Source organism: Trichechus manatus, unplaced genomic scaffold, assembly GCF_000243295.1.
Source record: "Trichechus manatus latirostris isolate Lorelei unplaced genomic scaffold, TriManLat1.0 scaffold00051, whole genome shotgun sequence".
Classification (NCBI taxonomy): domain Eukaryota; kingdom Metazoa; phylum Chordata; class Mammalia; order Sirenia; family Trichechidae; genus Trichechus; species Trichechus manatus.
Genome location: NW_004443987.1, coordinates 6,487,269 through 6,503,532, shown reverse-complemented (window position 1 = coordinate 6,503,532; position 16,264 = coordinate 6,487,269). Strand labels below are relative to the sequence as shown.

The window sequence follows — 16,264 nt, the reverse complement described above, 5'->3', positions numbered from 1 at the left end:
TTCATTTTAAGACAAAAAGAATATTAACATTATGTACTTTTGAAACTCATAAGCAGAAATTTTTCATTGCTCACAGTATGTGTTCTTTCAAACAGGAGGATATGAACCTTAATGAAGAACGAAAAGCTCCTTTGCGAAATAAGGATTTTACCACCAAACGTGAGATGGTTGTCCAGTACATTTCTGCCACTGCCAAATCTGTAAGTAGTGAGACTTTCTCAGCACCAACATAATGAGCTTAGCATTATCTGCTTTTTTAAAAAAAAGAGTTTTAAATCTTCACATTCCTGCCTCAATATACTCATCTAGACTATTCAGAAAACAGTTTATACATGTATTTTTATTATATATTTCAAAACTGTTCATAATTAAAAATGAGATACTTCCATTATTATAAATAAGAAAGGCTAAGGACAGAAGACACTGAGATAATCCAGTGAGCTTTGGAGCAGATGTTTTGTGCACTTACTAAAAATAGGTACCATTTTTCAGCTATTTCACTTAATATATGGTTTGTTAGATAAAATTTTGGATTTTGAGGTAGAAGACAAACATAGCCTAGTCACAAGCTTTAACTAAATTTACATTAAAGCTACATGTCTGGTGTCTGCTTGCATGCATTCTGGCAATATTTTTAAATACGCAGTTTTGTTCCTTTTTTATTATTTTATGTAATGCCAATTATGTAAACTGCCTCATAATTGTCATTGTACAGCTTTATTAGTCAAATCTGTTTTTGTGAGTTTTAGAAGCTTTAACAATAGGGTTCATTGAAAGGACTTGTTATCAACAGGAGAAAAACTTAGTGTGGTAGTGTGGTTTTTTTTTTAAAAACCTAATTTAATAGAATATCTGAAAAAAATTTTAAAATAATTGTTGCATGTTGATAAAGGCAGATTATCTACTCTTTATTCTTATCACTTCTTTTTCATATTTTTTGTTTGGTGTTGTAGTTTAAGTGCAAGTTTACATTTCAAGTTAGTCTCCTATATAAAAATTTATAGATTGTTGTGTGACCCTAATTGCTCTCCCTGTACTGTGACAGCACGCTCCTACTTTCCACCCGATTCCCCATGTCCATTCAACCAGCTTCTAACCCTCTCTGCCTCCTCATCTCACCTCCAGACAGAAACTGCCCGTTTAGTCTCCTGTATCTACTTCAGCTTCATTTCATACTTCACGAGTATCATTTTACGTCCCACAGTCCAGTCCAATCTTTGTCTGAAGAATTGGCCTTGGAAATTATTGTAGTTCTGGGCTGATAGAGAATCCAGGGGCCATGCTTTTCCGGGGTTCCTCCAGTCTCGGTCAGACCATTAAGTCTGGTCTTCTTACTAGAATTTGAGTTCTGCACCCTATCTTTCTCCTGCTCCATCCAGGACTCTCTGTTGTGTTCCCTGTCAGGGCGGTCATTGGTGGTAGCTGGGCACCATCTAGTTCTTCTGATCTCAGGCTGATGAAGTCTCTGGTTTATGTGGCCCTTTCTGTCCCCTGGACTTCTACTTTCCTTGTGTCTTTGGTGTTCTTCATTCTCCTTTACTCCAGGTGGTTGGGACCAATTGATGCATCTTTGATGGCTGCTTGCAAGCTTTTAAGACCCCAGACGCCACTCACCAAAGTAGGATGCAGAACATTTTCTTAATAAACTTTGTTATGCCAGTTGACCCAGATGTCCCCTGAAAGCATGGTCCCTAGACCCCCACTCCCGCTACTCTGTCCTTTGAAGTGTTTGATTGTATTCAGGAAACTTCTTAGCTTTGGTTTAGTCCAGTTGTGCTGACTTCCCTTGTAGTGTGTGCTGTCCTTCCCTTTACCTAAGATAATTCTTAATTCTTGTCTACTATCTAGTTAGTGAATAACCCTCACCCTCACTCTCCACCCTCGTAACCGTCAAAGAATGCTTTCTTCTGTTTAAACCTTTTTTTGAGTTCTTGTAATAGTGGTTTTATACAGTATTTGTCCTTCTTTGAGTGAGTAAATTCATTCAGCATAAAGCCCTCCAGCTTCCTCCATGTTATGTTTCACGGCTTCATCGTTGTTCTTTAACGTTGCGTACTATTCCATTGTGTGGAAACCTAGGTTGTTTCCATCTTTTTGCTATTGTGAACAGTGCTGCAATGAACATCGGTGTGCATATATCTATTCGTGCGATGGCTCTTATTTCTCTAGGATATATTCCGACTCTTAGCGACCCTACAGGACAGAGTAGAATTGTCCCATAGGGTTTCCAAGGAGTGGCTGGTGGATTCGAACTGCTGACCTATTGGTTAGCAGTCGAGCTCTTAACCACTGCATGACCAGGGCTCCATAGAGATATATATCATACATATTTTAAATTTGAAAGTTGATCAGTGAAGAAATAGTTCTTCGTTGCCAAAAAAATTATAAAATTATTTGGATATCCTATTCTATTTCAGTATGGTAATTCCAGTGGCGATAACTATGCATTTTGCACTGAATTCTATGACTGTATTGATTCTATATTGTACTTTTAGCAAGCTAAATTTGAATGCTGAACTATTTAAACATAACGCATTGCAGCTCTGCCAGAGCGGAGCAACAGCATGTTTTTTAATTTGCTTTTGGTATCCAAGGGCAGAAATATGTTTCCAGTGATAAGTGAAAATTGCCATGAGCATCGTTTTCAATAGAATTAGGTGATGCATAGGGTTTTACTTTGAAATTCTGATGAATCTCTTCTCATTTTTGCACTCAAGTTATTGTTCACAGTAAAATGCTTTAGGAAATGCAGGGTGTACCTTCAGTGTTATTTTTCAAATACCTAAAGGCAAATACACTAGTGAATCTATATAGCTAAATCTGAGTGCAAAGTACAGATAACAGTATATGAATAATTATGTGGTGTTTTTAATGATAACTTTTTCTTTTTAGTGTCACTGGCTCATTTGTTGTTGTTGTGTGTATGTAAGAGGGACAGAATATAATGAAGATTATATGAAGCTCTTATTTCTTACCATTTTGATTTTTACTCTCCATCTCTCTACAAACTAGTTTTCATTTATTCCTATATTGTTTCCTTTTCAACTGACCAAAATAAATGCACATTTTAGGTTATATACTCATTTATCAGATTAAAATGCTAAAGTTTTGGTAAATATTTCATGAGCTCTCTTGAATTGCTTTATTCAGAAGATGGAAACGGAATATTTCTCAAAAGACATGAAAATTCCATTTTTAAGGCATTAGCCTCATTGTCAGTGCTATAGCTATTATGATTCTTATTTGTTCATTCAGCATATATCTGACCACTTGATATGTGCACAGCACTTTTGTTAGAGTTCAAGCATTATACATTTGATTTGCTAATATTTTTTATGGAACAAATATTAGGAAAGCCCATTGACAAGATATTTTCCAGCTTCCTCACTTTGGGTAGATATTAATTAATGTGGTGTTCTCTGTTATTAAAACGTAGGAAGTTGCTTATGTAATTTCCTTCTGAAGGTGAGAGGGATACTCTTCAGTGACAAACAATACTCTGATCTTTTTGGTCTCTTCATGATCATGACACTGATCATGTTTACCTATGTGTAGTCAAGGTTTCTATCCTGCTGTCTGTCTTTCATTATGCTTTAGATATGTCTAGCATGTTTTATACTTTTTTTTGCTTACTTTTTCATCTTATTGATACACTGATTAAAAATATTGTTTAAAGTAAATATGATTGTAAGCACTCGTTTATGGAAATGCTTTATAGTTAGTCAAAACTTCCATCTTGAAGGAAAAACAAAGTTAAGGGCTAGAGTCTCTGGTGGAAAAATGTTTTGTAGTCACATGTGAAACATGTAAGTGAGGACTGTGGTTAAATTTATACATAAATTGTACATTTCCCTCTTTAGCATTTGCATTAGTAATTTTGTGTAGAATCTAAAAACAAAACAAAACATGTGCTCAATAAGAAATGTCCATCATTCTACTGCGTTCCTAAGTAAGTACGTTAAAGTAAGGTGAAACTATACATACATACATGGTCAAATCTGGTTTCTAAAGCATACAAGTCTTTTTGCTGCGTAATTACTTTGCTGTAATTAGTGTGGAATAAGAGAACATAAAGGAAATTCCAAAGATAATGATGAAAATATTGCTTAGGTTTTTTTCCCCCCCTTAAGTGAAAGTCACATGGTAGAGAATGTTATTGTATGAATGTTTACAGGAAAAAAAAATAGCTTGGTTAACTCTTATCAGTGATGACTGAACTTTTAATAGGGGGTGGGATGGGTTGAGAAGAGCCTCTTCTCTGCATGTTATTTCCCATGAGCTGAACTCACTATAGGAAGTGTGGTTATGGACCTGACCTAGGATGGTTGGTACATGTGATAATTTGGCCACAAATAATGTAGAAGAGGCTGTATTTCAAAACAGCAGCCATGTGTTTTCAGAAATGGATAATTGAACTTTGTTAATAATGAAAAAGTTGTCATACCTATCCATAATACTAAAACAGGCACAATGTCAGTGATTTAATGGAGCTGCACTTACCAGTATGTATGTGTAGATATTTATGAGAAAAAGTTATTGACTGAAATCCTCACGGTAATTTGCCAAATGCCAATGTCCTTATTAGAAGATTAAGGATCTAGTTCATTTCTAACTTAAATCAGAATCTTTGAAGTTGAGATTTAAAAATATGTAAAATTACATATTTTTGAGGACACTTTAGCCATTGACAGTTTATCATTTTAAAAAATCTCAATAGGTAATAATTTAAAACAGTAATACCAAATAATATTTACAGACATGTTGTCTTGAATAACAGGCATTTAAAAAGTAGTAGTATATCTCTCTGTCTTTCTCTCTCTCTCTCTCTCTGTGTGTATGCATGTATTATGGTTATGCTTTTGCCATTTTCTGATAATTTCTTTCTCAGGTCTTCTTTTCTGGGTATGGTCTGGATATGGTGAAACAATTGAACTTAATGTAACCAAACTAATTTAGCTTCCCTTAGCCAATCCAATTATCTTATGTGTGCTTTAGCTAAATTCAACAAATTTGCAACCTGAATGAATTCTTAAATTGACTATATTCTGGTTGTTTCACTGAGTATACAGACCTGCCTTAATTGTTATGACAGACTCACATTCTTTTTTTTTTTCCTTCAGTTTTATGCCTGCCTGTGTTAAATAAACAAAGGAAAACATAAGACTTTGGTGAGAGGAAATACTTTAGGCTGATGACATATCTTTTAATACAGAAGTTTGTTAATGGCACCAAAGTGGCTTTTATTCACCTAAATAATCACTGTTTGTAAATAGTATGCTGAATGAATGTTTAAGAAAGCTTCTTCTTTATTTGGAGATTCATGGATTCCTCTGAAATAATTTACTAGGAAGCCATCTTATAATATCTTTTTCTGTCTTGTGGTGTCCTGTTCAACTTATGATTCTTACTGGGGTTTCAGTTAAATTTGAAAAATAGGACACATAATCGGTAATAACAGCTATCAGATCAATAGTTTTAGATTGTGGATTAGCTCTTTTTGGACATTTTTTTTTTATTTTTAAATTTTTCCCCATACAAAAATTCATACATACACTGTTATGTGACCCCAATTGCTCTCCCCATATTGTGACAGCACACTCCATTCCACCCCTGGTTCCCCATGTCCATTCAACCAGCTCCTAACCCTCTCTGCTTACCCATCACACCTCCAGACAGAAGCTGCCCAGTTAGTCTCTTGTATCTACTTGAGCTAAGAGACATACTCTTCATGAGTATCACTTTATGTCCCACAGTTACTGGACATTTCTTGATACTCAAGTTGGAGAATCTGGTAACAATGATTTGATTAATATTTGAATTTTGACATAAAATTACGTTTGGGACTATGGTTTTATTTCTTGCTTTCTTAAACACTATTCTGCCCCTTGGAAATGCTCTTATCTCTTATCCATTAGAAGAGCTCAATTGAAGTTGCAGTTTTTGAACTTTTTCTTCTTTATGAATATGTGAATATTTAGATATAATATACTTCTTTGTCTTCATATTATATAGAGAACTCTTTTATCTTTTTTGTAATTTTAAGTTTCCAAATATAAAACTATTATAGACCTTAAAGTTATGTAAATATAAGTTTCCAGTTTTTAACCTAAAGTTCACTTCCTAACTTGATGCATGACCTTAAATGCATCATTTATATTCTAAAATACCTTATTTCAACCTTGTCAGTATGTGTGCCTAAACAAGGAAAGAGAAAAAAAATGATTTTCTATCGATAACTTATTTTCGAGGAGCTGTGAGCTGGTCAGATACCTAATGCCTGATTACATTTAATTGTGTATTACTTGATGTTTAGATTGCACTATATGAGAAGCCAATTATAGTACATTTTTAAAAAATCATCTAATACTAATTATCTTTTATTTGGGAATCCTTATTTCACAGACTTTCTACATTTTTGAAATATGATAGAAATTAGTACTGATATATTTGTTTTAACCTCTAGGTCTAAAGTATTAAAAGTATAGGGTTAGCTATTTACTAATTTACTAAACACTAAACTTCTGTGAAAAGCTTCTGAGTACTAATATTGTTGCTGTTTGTTTTTTTTTCACACCATAACCACTCTCCGTTGACCACTACATGCAGATAGTTGGAAGTAAAGTTACGGTGAGTACAAAAGATGTGTTTTACCCTTAGATATAAATTTATGCCTTTGGGAATTGAGTGATTTTAACTTACAATATTTTATATGTTTGATTTTTCTTTTGGTGTATATTTTTACCAAAGCTGTGAGATGAATATTAAGTTCAGGTGATTAGACTTTCGCTATGGTTAGTATTTTTTTCTCATGTGATTTTGGGAAGTGCTTTTAGAACTAGAATATGCTTGTATATTTTGTCGTAGAAATGTATACTCTTTTTTTTGTTTTTGGAATTATGCCTGTGTTAGACTTTATGATTCTGATGAAATTGTGTGTTTTGCAATAGTACTTTACCTTTATTTCTCAGGATGGCAGGGACAGACTTCTAACCTGTTGGTTTAGGCTAACAGAAATTATTAAAATATCTCACATTGATTTTAGATTCTTTGACTGTGTAGTGTAAGAAAACAACCCTTGATGTGCAGTGAGGAGAGGCCTAGGTGCTTGCCTTTGTTGAGTGCTACTAATTGGCTCTGTGACTTTGGACAAGTCATGTAATTTCTCTGGATTTCAGTTATTAAGTGGGTAGATTGAGGTGTTTGGCTTAAATTATCTCTTACAGTTCTTTTTGTTGCTGTCATTTAAAGGTTTTGTACTCAAGGCATTGTATTTCGTTGCTATAATTACGTGATACGTTATTACATAAGACACCAAGTGGGCCTGTATTATGATTGAAAGCTATTTGTAATTACCTTGCTTTCATGACTAAGAATTCTATACTTAGAGAACAAGGCAGAGAACATTATCGTTGATAACACCAAATACAGCAGTATCTAGAATAGTAAATGTCTTTAACACTTGTTTGCTTGTAAAAGTTGATTTCTTCTTGGTTTTCTTTTTATTCATGTGACATCTAGGGGGGAAAAATCTCCCTTTCATGATGATTTCAAAAATCAGCAAATAATTTAGTTATTGTTCAGTATATGCCAAGGACTGTGACAGGTGCACTGGTGACTGGAAAATAAGAATGAGATAAGACCTTATAGTTTCAATAATATGTGTTGAAATAATTAAACCTTACATTGTGTGTGCTGATTATAAGTGTAATGGGAATTCATATGTAGGCGAGAGAAGTGGAGTTGGAGTAATTAGGGAACACTGCATGCAAGTTTCTTGATTTAAGCTGGGATTTCAAGAGTAGTTGTTATGGCTGGAATTGACTAGGGAAAGGAAACTATGGTAAGGCTCCCAGGTTCTGTCAGTAATATCAAACACAAAGGCTTGGAGAGATAAGCAAGCCACGTGTCTGTATGGAAGTGTGGAGGGGGAAAGCAAGAGATGAGGTTGGTTGACTTTGTTGGAGTAAAAAGCCTATATTGGAAAGATTAGAAAATCAAGTTGAAAGTGGACCTTAAAGTCCAGGCAGAAAATTAGAAACTAGTTTGAGCAAGGAAGTGACATGATGAATGCAGGGTTTAAAAAAAATTTTTGATAGTAGTAGGTAGCCTGGATTGTGCTAATGTTTCTCTAATTGGAAAGTGCATCAAAATGCACGTTCTTATTCTCCCCTCCCAGGATTGTGATTCATGAGGTCTGTGGTGAGGCCAAGAAATCTGCTTTTTTTCCAAGTTCACAGGTGATTCTGAAGAAGGTAGTTTGAGGAGACACTTTGAGAAACACTGGACTAATACAGGAAGAGACTTGTGTTGAAAGTTACCCAGGAGGCTTTTGTGTGGGTAGATGAGGACCTGTATTAAACTGGAGACCAGGTGTAGGAAGGGTAGAAGTAAATAATAAAGTTTTGGGAAGTAAAGGAATCTTGAGTTTATTTTTATGTGGGATGGTGCCAGCCTTTATTTCTGAATTTGGCACCATAAGCAATCCAATGACCTATGCTAAAAGCCAGTGAAATGTTACTGATTCTTCCTCCACATCCAATCAATAACGAAGTTCTGCGAATTATTTCTCCTAAAGAACTCTCAACCCTCTCCCCTAATTACCCACAGTTACTTCCTTAGTTCAGACTCTGATTATTTAACATGCCTGTGATTGCAGTAGCCTACGCAGTCTCCTTGTCTTCAGTCTCTCATCCTGCCTTGCATGCTCTACACTGTTACTAGAGATCATGCTATATTTCCTTTCTCAAAACCTTCAGATGACTCTGTATTATGCTTTGTGATCATATTGCTGCCTTCTTTTCTTATTTAATATCCAGTGCATTTTTGCACGTGCCTGTCCTCTCTCCCTAAAGAAACACATGGCAATTCTTTAACACCCTATTTTTTAATACCTCTAAAACAAGCATATTCTGTTTCTTTGAACTGGACTGCCCTTTTCTTCTAGTGTGCTCAGCAAGCCCCTAAATATCCAGCAGGATTAAGTTTCATGTTACTTATGAGTAGATGCTGTCCCAGATAACTCCTTCCTTCCCATAGCACCTTGTATATAGTTCTATTATAATATTTAACCTGTTTTATTATAATGAATCGTTTACATGTCTCACCTTCCCAGTCAACACAACTCCTACCCTCAAGAAGTTCAGTCTAATGGGAAAGGGAGACAGATAAACAGACTGAAGATAAAACCTGAAGATGTAATAAAGTAGAGGCTGCAAATTGGCAGGCCAGCAGGCTGTATATATTTCATGGAAAAGTTTTGTTTTGTTTTGCTTTGTCCAGAGTGTTTTAAAGAGATAGGTGTTATGATTGATCAGTAGGGTAAACCATTTCATACCCACTTTCTTATCTGTAACCTGCTCCTCATATCTGAGTTTGCAAAAGCTGCTGTAAAGGGAAGAAACTGTAGAAATCAGCTTTTAGACGAAGTGATGAGAGATAAGTTCTAGAGTTCAGGTGGTAGGGTTGCCTTAAGAGGAAGATTTTCTTGTTGTTGTTCACCTGAGACTGGAGGACGAATGAGAAAACAATATATAAAATCACTGTGGTGAAAATAAGGTACAAAAGGGCTCTCACTGCATGTGCTCATTAATCTTCCAAAGATGGGAGGTATTTGTTCATTGATAAAATAGGCAGATGAGAATTTCATAGAGGTGTTCCAGAGAGAAGAAATTCTCGAATAACAAATTTAAGTTTGTTACATAAGTTGGCCAAAAAAATGAGTGATGCAGAAGCCAGATGAAAATTGGAAAGATGCAATAAGCTAAGTCTACATGGCCCTGTTTTTCTTTTGTCTATCCAGTGCTGATTAGAAGCAGAAATGGAGGAATTTGAAACCCTCTTCGTCTAGAACTACTGTCAACCTTACTTTTCACTATTCTCTTTTATAAATTTTACTTTAAAATCAAGCTGGGAAAACTGCCTGTTCCTGAACACAACCACCCCCTCAGCCTCATGCAGCCCTGCTTCTGACATTGCTCATGGTTTCCTTTTGCATAGAATGTTTTCCATCGTTTGTCAACATTCTGCCCTTCCTCCACAGCTCTTCCATGAAGCCTCTCCTTATTCCCAACCCCTGATTTCCACCTAGTAATTTCTCTGAACTCTTATAGCACTTTATTTTTAATTCTCTTATGCTGTCACTCTTCTACTTAATCATATAGTTTCTATTACATTATATGTTCCTTAAAGGCTTCTCTTATAATATGTTTACTTTACTTTCATTTGTAATAATTTATATCATTGAATAATACTGTCACCTGGTGAGTCTGTCTTTTTAATTTCACAGTATAGACTTTATAAAGGAATGCCATTTTTAGTAGAAGTCACGGTAAAGTTTAGAGACAAATAGATCTGGGTTCAGATTCTGACTCTGCTATATACTAGCTATGTGACTTAATGTCTCTGAACCTTGTTGTTGCTGTTGGTTGCCAATGAGTCATAGTGACCCCATGTGTTACAGAGTAGAACTGCTCCATAGGGTTTCCTTGGTTGTAATCTTAATCGGGAGGAGCCCTGGTGGCATAGCGGTTAAAGTGCTCAGCTGCTAACCAGAGGTCAGCGGTTCGAACCCACTAGCTGCTCTGTGGGAGAAAGATGTAGCAGTCTGCTTCCATAAAATTTACAGACTTGGAAACCCTGTGGGGTAGTCCTACTCTGTCGTGTTAGGGTTGCTATGAGTTAGAATTGACTAGACAGCAGTGGGTTTGGTTTTTGGTTTGGAATCTTAATCGGAGCAGATTGCCAGGCGATTTCTTCTGTGGTACCACTGGGTGAGTTTGAAATGCCAACCTTTAGGTTAGCAGTGGAGCATAAATTGTTTGTACCACCTAAGGACCGCTCTGAACCATAGTCTCCCATAATTCAAATGGGGATAACAATATTAAGTTCGTGATAGTTTTGAAGTTTATTGTTAATATTTAATATATTTAACATACAAAGAGCCTTGTAAGTAGCAGGTCCAAATTACATATTTTTAAACATATTGAATTCTATTAAAATGTTTAGTATTAAAATATATAAAACATGAAGAGCACATGGTAAAATCATTCAAGACCATCAGCTGCCTTTTCTTAAAAAAAAAATATTCAAAGTATGTGCTATTTGAAGATTCAAAAGAGGAAATAGGATTTAATTTGGGTCAGTAATGATGGGAAGGATTCAGCTGAATGGAGACAGGAGACTGCTCTACCTATTTATCGAAAGCTGTGTGTTATGTGGTATGGATTATTGCTGGGCTTTGAGAAAAATACCAAAGATCCCTATGCGGTCTGAAGTTAATATAGACTAGGTTATTTTAAAGATTTAATAAAATAGTTGAGAATTTGTTATACTGTAGATACTGTCCATGATGGGAAATGATAAAATATCTTCCTGTGCATATTTAAAATAGCAAGGAGAGAAGGGACAGGGCCAAGATGGCAGAGTAGTCAGACGCTTCCTGTGGTCCCTCTTACAACAAAGACCAAAAAAAACAAGTGAATCGATTATATATAATAATCTAGGAGCCCCGAACATCTAAGGAAAAGTTGAGGAATCGGACTGAGCGGCAGGGGGAGGGAGAGACAGTTTGGAAGCAGCAAGAAATTGCCAGACCTGACCTGGTGTTAGCCGGCACTGTTCAGGCTGGATTGGCTGGCGTGCACGGTGAGGCAAGCAGTGGCACTCAGGAGGAGTTTTCCACATCGAGAGAGACTGAGCAGCAGAGAGCCTACTTGGGTCTCCAGAACCAGTGAAAAGCGGCAATCAATCAGCAAAAGATAAGTACATGTGTCTGACCTGCCACACGGATCAGAAAGCACCCTCTTTGGGAAAAACTTCTCTCCCGTTTATCTGCCCCCTCCTCGCTCTGCACCAGGTCCTGGGCTGGCTTCAGTGATTGCCAAGTCCCCAGGGACAGAAGTAGGACCTTTCACGCCCCCTGAGTCATTCTCCCGGCCTTGGAGAGGGAACAAATTAACAGGAAAAAATAATCTGCCAGCTCACCTAAGCCAGGAAGTCATGGTAGGCACAGCTCCTTTGCCGAGGTACAGGCATAACGGGTCCATGGGCTTTGAATGCCTTTCACCTCTGCACAGACCTCTGTGGGCCCATTTTAAACAGCGTAGGCCCTCATTACCACAGTACAACAGGGTATATACGTGAAGCCTAACTTCAATTGTATCAGCTATATGGTGAAGTGGCAGACTGATGACATTTGACACTGCTCTGCCCGTTAAGCAGGGTCTTCACCTACCCACATCAGGGGCCTGAGGACTGGTGGCTCCACACACGCCACCTAACCACTTGCGATAGGGGTCCATGAATAAGAGGTGCCCCTCAGTCCTTACAGCCAACAGCATTGGGTGCTCACTGTCCGGCTGCAAAACCCACCTACCTATGCACTCTAGGGAACAGGGCAAGCCTTCCTCCTGGATACTCAGGGGGAGCCAACAGCCTCCTGCCTTGCTCAGTGTGTGACTCCCTGCTGCAGCCCAATACCTGTAGCTACACCAGTCACCCCTGCCTGTCTAGGACTGTAGGTGAGAGCCTGCACCCCCCACTTGGTGACTGACTACCTGGACACCTGAGCTGAATCCATACAAGAAAAGTAAACAGACTCCTGGGCTCACATACCTAGTAACAGGTCTACCCACCTGGGACAGGACGTTAGAGCTTCAAAGGCGCCAATAATCAAACTAGCTCACATGAGTAGCCTGTTCGGGCGTATCAAAACAAAACAAAAGAAGAAGCTAGGACACAGTAAGCAAACATGAAATAAATAAATATAATAACTTACTGATGGCATGGAGACAACAGTCAATATCAAATCACATAAAGAGGCAGACCATGATGGCTTCAGCAAACCCCCAAAACAAAGAATCAAGAAATATTCTGGACAGAGCTAGAGAAGGATGTAGAGCATAATTCTAACTCACACACACAAAAAAGACCAGATTTACTGGCCTAAAGGAGACTGGAGAAACCACGAGAGTATGGCCCCCAGACACCCTTCTGGCTTAGTGGTGAAGTTACCTCCGAGGTTCACCGTTCAGCCTGGGAGTGGACAGCCCCGTAAAACCAAATGAGACTAACGAGGTACAGGAGTCCAGTGACAAGGGCCAGAAGGCAGAAGGGGACAAGGAAGCTGGTGATAGGGAACCCAAGGTTGAGTAAGGATATTGTTGATGTGTTGTGAGATTGTTAACCATTGTCATAGGGCAACATTTGTAGTAACTGTTAAATGAGAAACTATTTTGTTCTGTAAGCCTTCATCTTAAGTGAGAATAACAGCACAGTTGGAAGAGTGTGGTCAATGTCACTGAACTTTGCATGTAGAAATTTTTGAAACGGTGTATCTTTGGCTATGTGTATTTTCACCAAAAAAAAAAAAAGGTTGAGAAGTTAGAAAGTTAATATGTTGTGGGGTTGTTAACCAATGTCATAAAACAACATGTGTACTACTGTTCCATGAGAAACTATTTGTTCTGTAAGCCTTCACCTGAAGTACAATAAAATATTAAAAAAAAAAGTTAAAAAAAAAAAAGAAATATTCTGAAGGAAGAGAACTTCTTAAAATTACCGGAGGTAGAGTACAAAAGATTAATATACAGAACTCTTCAAGAGGTCAGGAAGGAGATCAGTCAAAATGCAGAACAATCCAGGGAACACACAGACAAATGAATAGAGCAACTTAAGGAGATTAGAGAAGAGCATAATGACAAACTTAACAGGCTTCAAGAATCCATAGAGAGACAGCAAACAGAAATCCAGAAGATTAATAATAAAATTTCATAATTAGACAACTCAATAGTAAGTCATAAGAGCAGAATTGAGGCAAAGGAAGTCAGAATTAGTGAGACTCAAGATAAAGCACTTGATACCAACTTATTTGAGGAAAAGGAAGATAAAAGGATTTAAAAAAAATGAAGAAACCCTAAGAATTATGTGGGACTCTATCAAGAGGAATAACCTACGAGTGATTGGAGTACCAGAACAGGGGGGAGGGATAAGAGAAAATACGGAGAGAATTGTTGAAGATTTGTTGGCAGAAAACTTCCCTCATATTTTGAAAGATGAAAAGATATCTGTCCAAGAAGCTCATCAAACCACACATAAGGTAGATCCCAAAAGAAAGTCACCAAGACATATTATAATCATTATTGCCAAAACCAAAGATAAAGAGAGAATTCTAAGAGTGACTAGGGATATACGAAAAGTAGTCTACAAAGGAGAGTCAATGAGAATAAGCTCGGACTACTCAGCAGGCAAGAAGGCAATGGGATGACATATATAAAGCCTTGAAGGAATAAAACTGCCAGACAAGAATTATCTATCCAGCAAAACTGTCTCTCAAATATGATGGTGAAATAAGGGCATTTCCAGATAAACAGAAGTTTAGGGAATTTGCAAAAACCAAACCAAAATTACAAGAAATACTAAAGGGAGTCCTCTGGTTAGAAAATCAGTAATATCGGATAACAACCCAAGATGAGAACACAGGACAGAGCAACCAAATATCAACCCAGATAGGAAAGTCACAAAGATAAATCAAAGCTAAAACACTGAAAATAGGGAAACAGAGACATCAGTATGTAAAAGATGACAACATTAAAACAAAAAAGAGGGACTAAGAAAATGTAGTCGTAGATCTTTCATATGGAGAGGAAGTCAAGACTATATAAAGAAAAGAGTGGTTTAAACTTAGAAAAATAGGAGTGAATATTAACGTAACCACAAAGGAAACTAACAATCCTAAAAGTCAAAAACTAGAAAAATATAGAGTCAGCAAACACAAAATCAACAATGAAAAAGATGAAAAGAAAGTAAAGAAAAATGACTTAGCACAGAAAATTAAGTAGAACAAAGAAACTGTCAGCAACACATAAAAAACAACATCAAAATGACAGCACTCAGTTGATACCTATCAGTAATTACACTTAATGTAAGTGGACTAAATGCAGCAATAAAGAGACTGAGTGGCAGAATGGATAAAAAAATGTGATCTGTCTATGCTGCCTACAAGAGACACTCCTTAGACTTAAAGACACAAACAAACTAAAACTCAAAGGATGGGAAAAATATATCAAGCAAACAACACTGTAATCATTATACAGTGTCCTTCCTTATCCTTTTTGGTGGATTTTACTTTAAAGTCTATTTTGTCAGAGATTAAAAAGAATAAGGAAGAACAGTGTATAATGATTAAAGGGTCAATACACCAGGAGGACGTAACAATAATAAATATTTTTACACCTAAAAACAGGGCTCCCAAATACATAAAACAAACTCTAACAGCATTGAAAAGAGAGAGAGACAGCTTCACAGTAATAGTACGAGTCTTCAGCATACCAGTTTTGGTGAAGAACAGAACATTCAAAAAGTAGCTCAGTAAAGACATGGAAGATATAAATACCACAATCAACCAACGTGATCTCATAGACATATACCAAACACTCCCTGCAACAGCGGCCAAGTATACTTTATTTTCCAACCCACATGGAACATTTTCCAGAAATCAGGCCATAAAGCTAGCCTTAACAGAATCCAAAGCCTTGAAATATTACACAGCATCTTTTCTGATCATAAAGCCATGAAAGTAGAAACCAGTAACATAAAAAGCAAGGAAAACATATCAAACACATGGAAACTGAACAACAGCTTGCTCAAAACCTACTGGGTTGTAGAAGAAAATAAGGTTGGAATAAAGAAATTCACAGAATCAAATGACAATGCAAACACATCCTACCAGAACCTTTGGGACACAACAAAAGTAGAGCTCGTAGGTCAATTTATTGCAATAAATGCACACATCCAGAAAGAAGAAAGGGCAAAAATGAAAACATTTACCCTACCTGTTGAGCGAGTAGAAAGAGAGCAACAAAAGAAGTCTTCAGGAACCAGAAGAAAGGAAATAGTAAGAATTAGAACAGAATTAAATGAAATAGAGAATAGAAAAGCAATTGAGAGAGTTTACAAGACCAAAAGTTGGTTCTTTAAAAAGATCAACAAAATCGATAAACCATTGGCCAAACTAACAAAAGAAAAATAGGAAAGGAAGCAGATAACCCAAATAAGAAATGAGACAGGTGATATCACAACACACCCAACTGAAAGTAAAAGAACCATAACAGAACAGTATGAAAAACTGTACTCTAACGAATTTAAAAACCTGGAGGAAATAGACAAATTTCTAGAAACACACTACCTCCCTAAACTAACACAAACAGAGGTAGAACAACTAAATAAACTTATTAACATAAAAAGAGATTGAAAATGTAATTAAAAA

At 36.7% G+C, this 16,264-nt stretch overlaps 1 protein-coding gene across 3 annotated transcripts in view; it reads left to right on the top strand.

Moving 5' to 3' along the window:
- Positions 1-16,264, top strand: part of DIAPH2 (diaphanous related formin 2) — a 1,008,160-nt gene that overhangs the window by 75,397 nt on the left and 916,499 nt on the right. For 2 of the 3 annotated variants that reach the window (XM_023732386.1, XM_023732385.1), the window contains 2 exons: positions 96-200; positions 6,607-6,627. In XM_023732386.1, coding sequence (XP_023588154.1) covers positions 96-200; positions 6,607-6,627 — 126 coding nt within the window. The remainder of the gene's footprint in view (positions 1-95; positions 201-6,606; positions 6,628-16,264) is intronic. The other variant, XM_004377544.2, reaches the window with a different exon arrangement.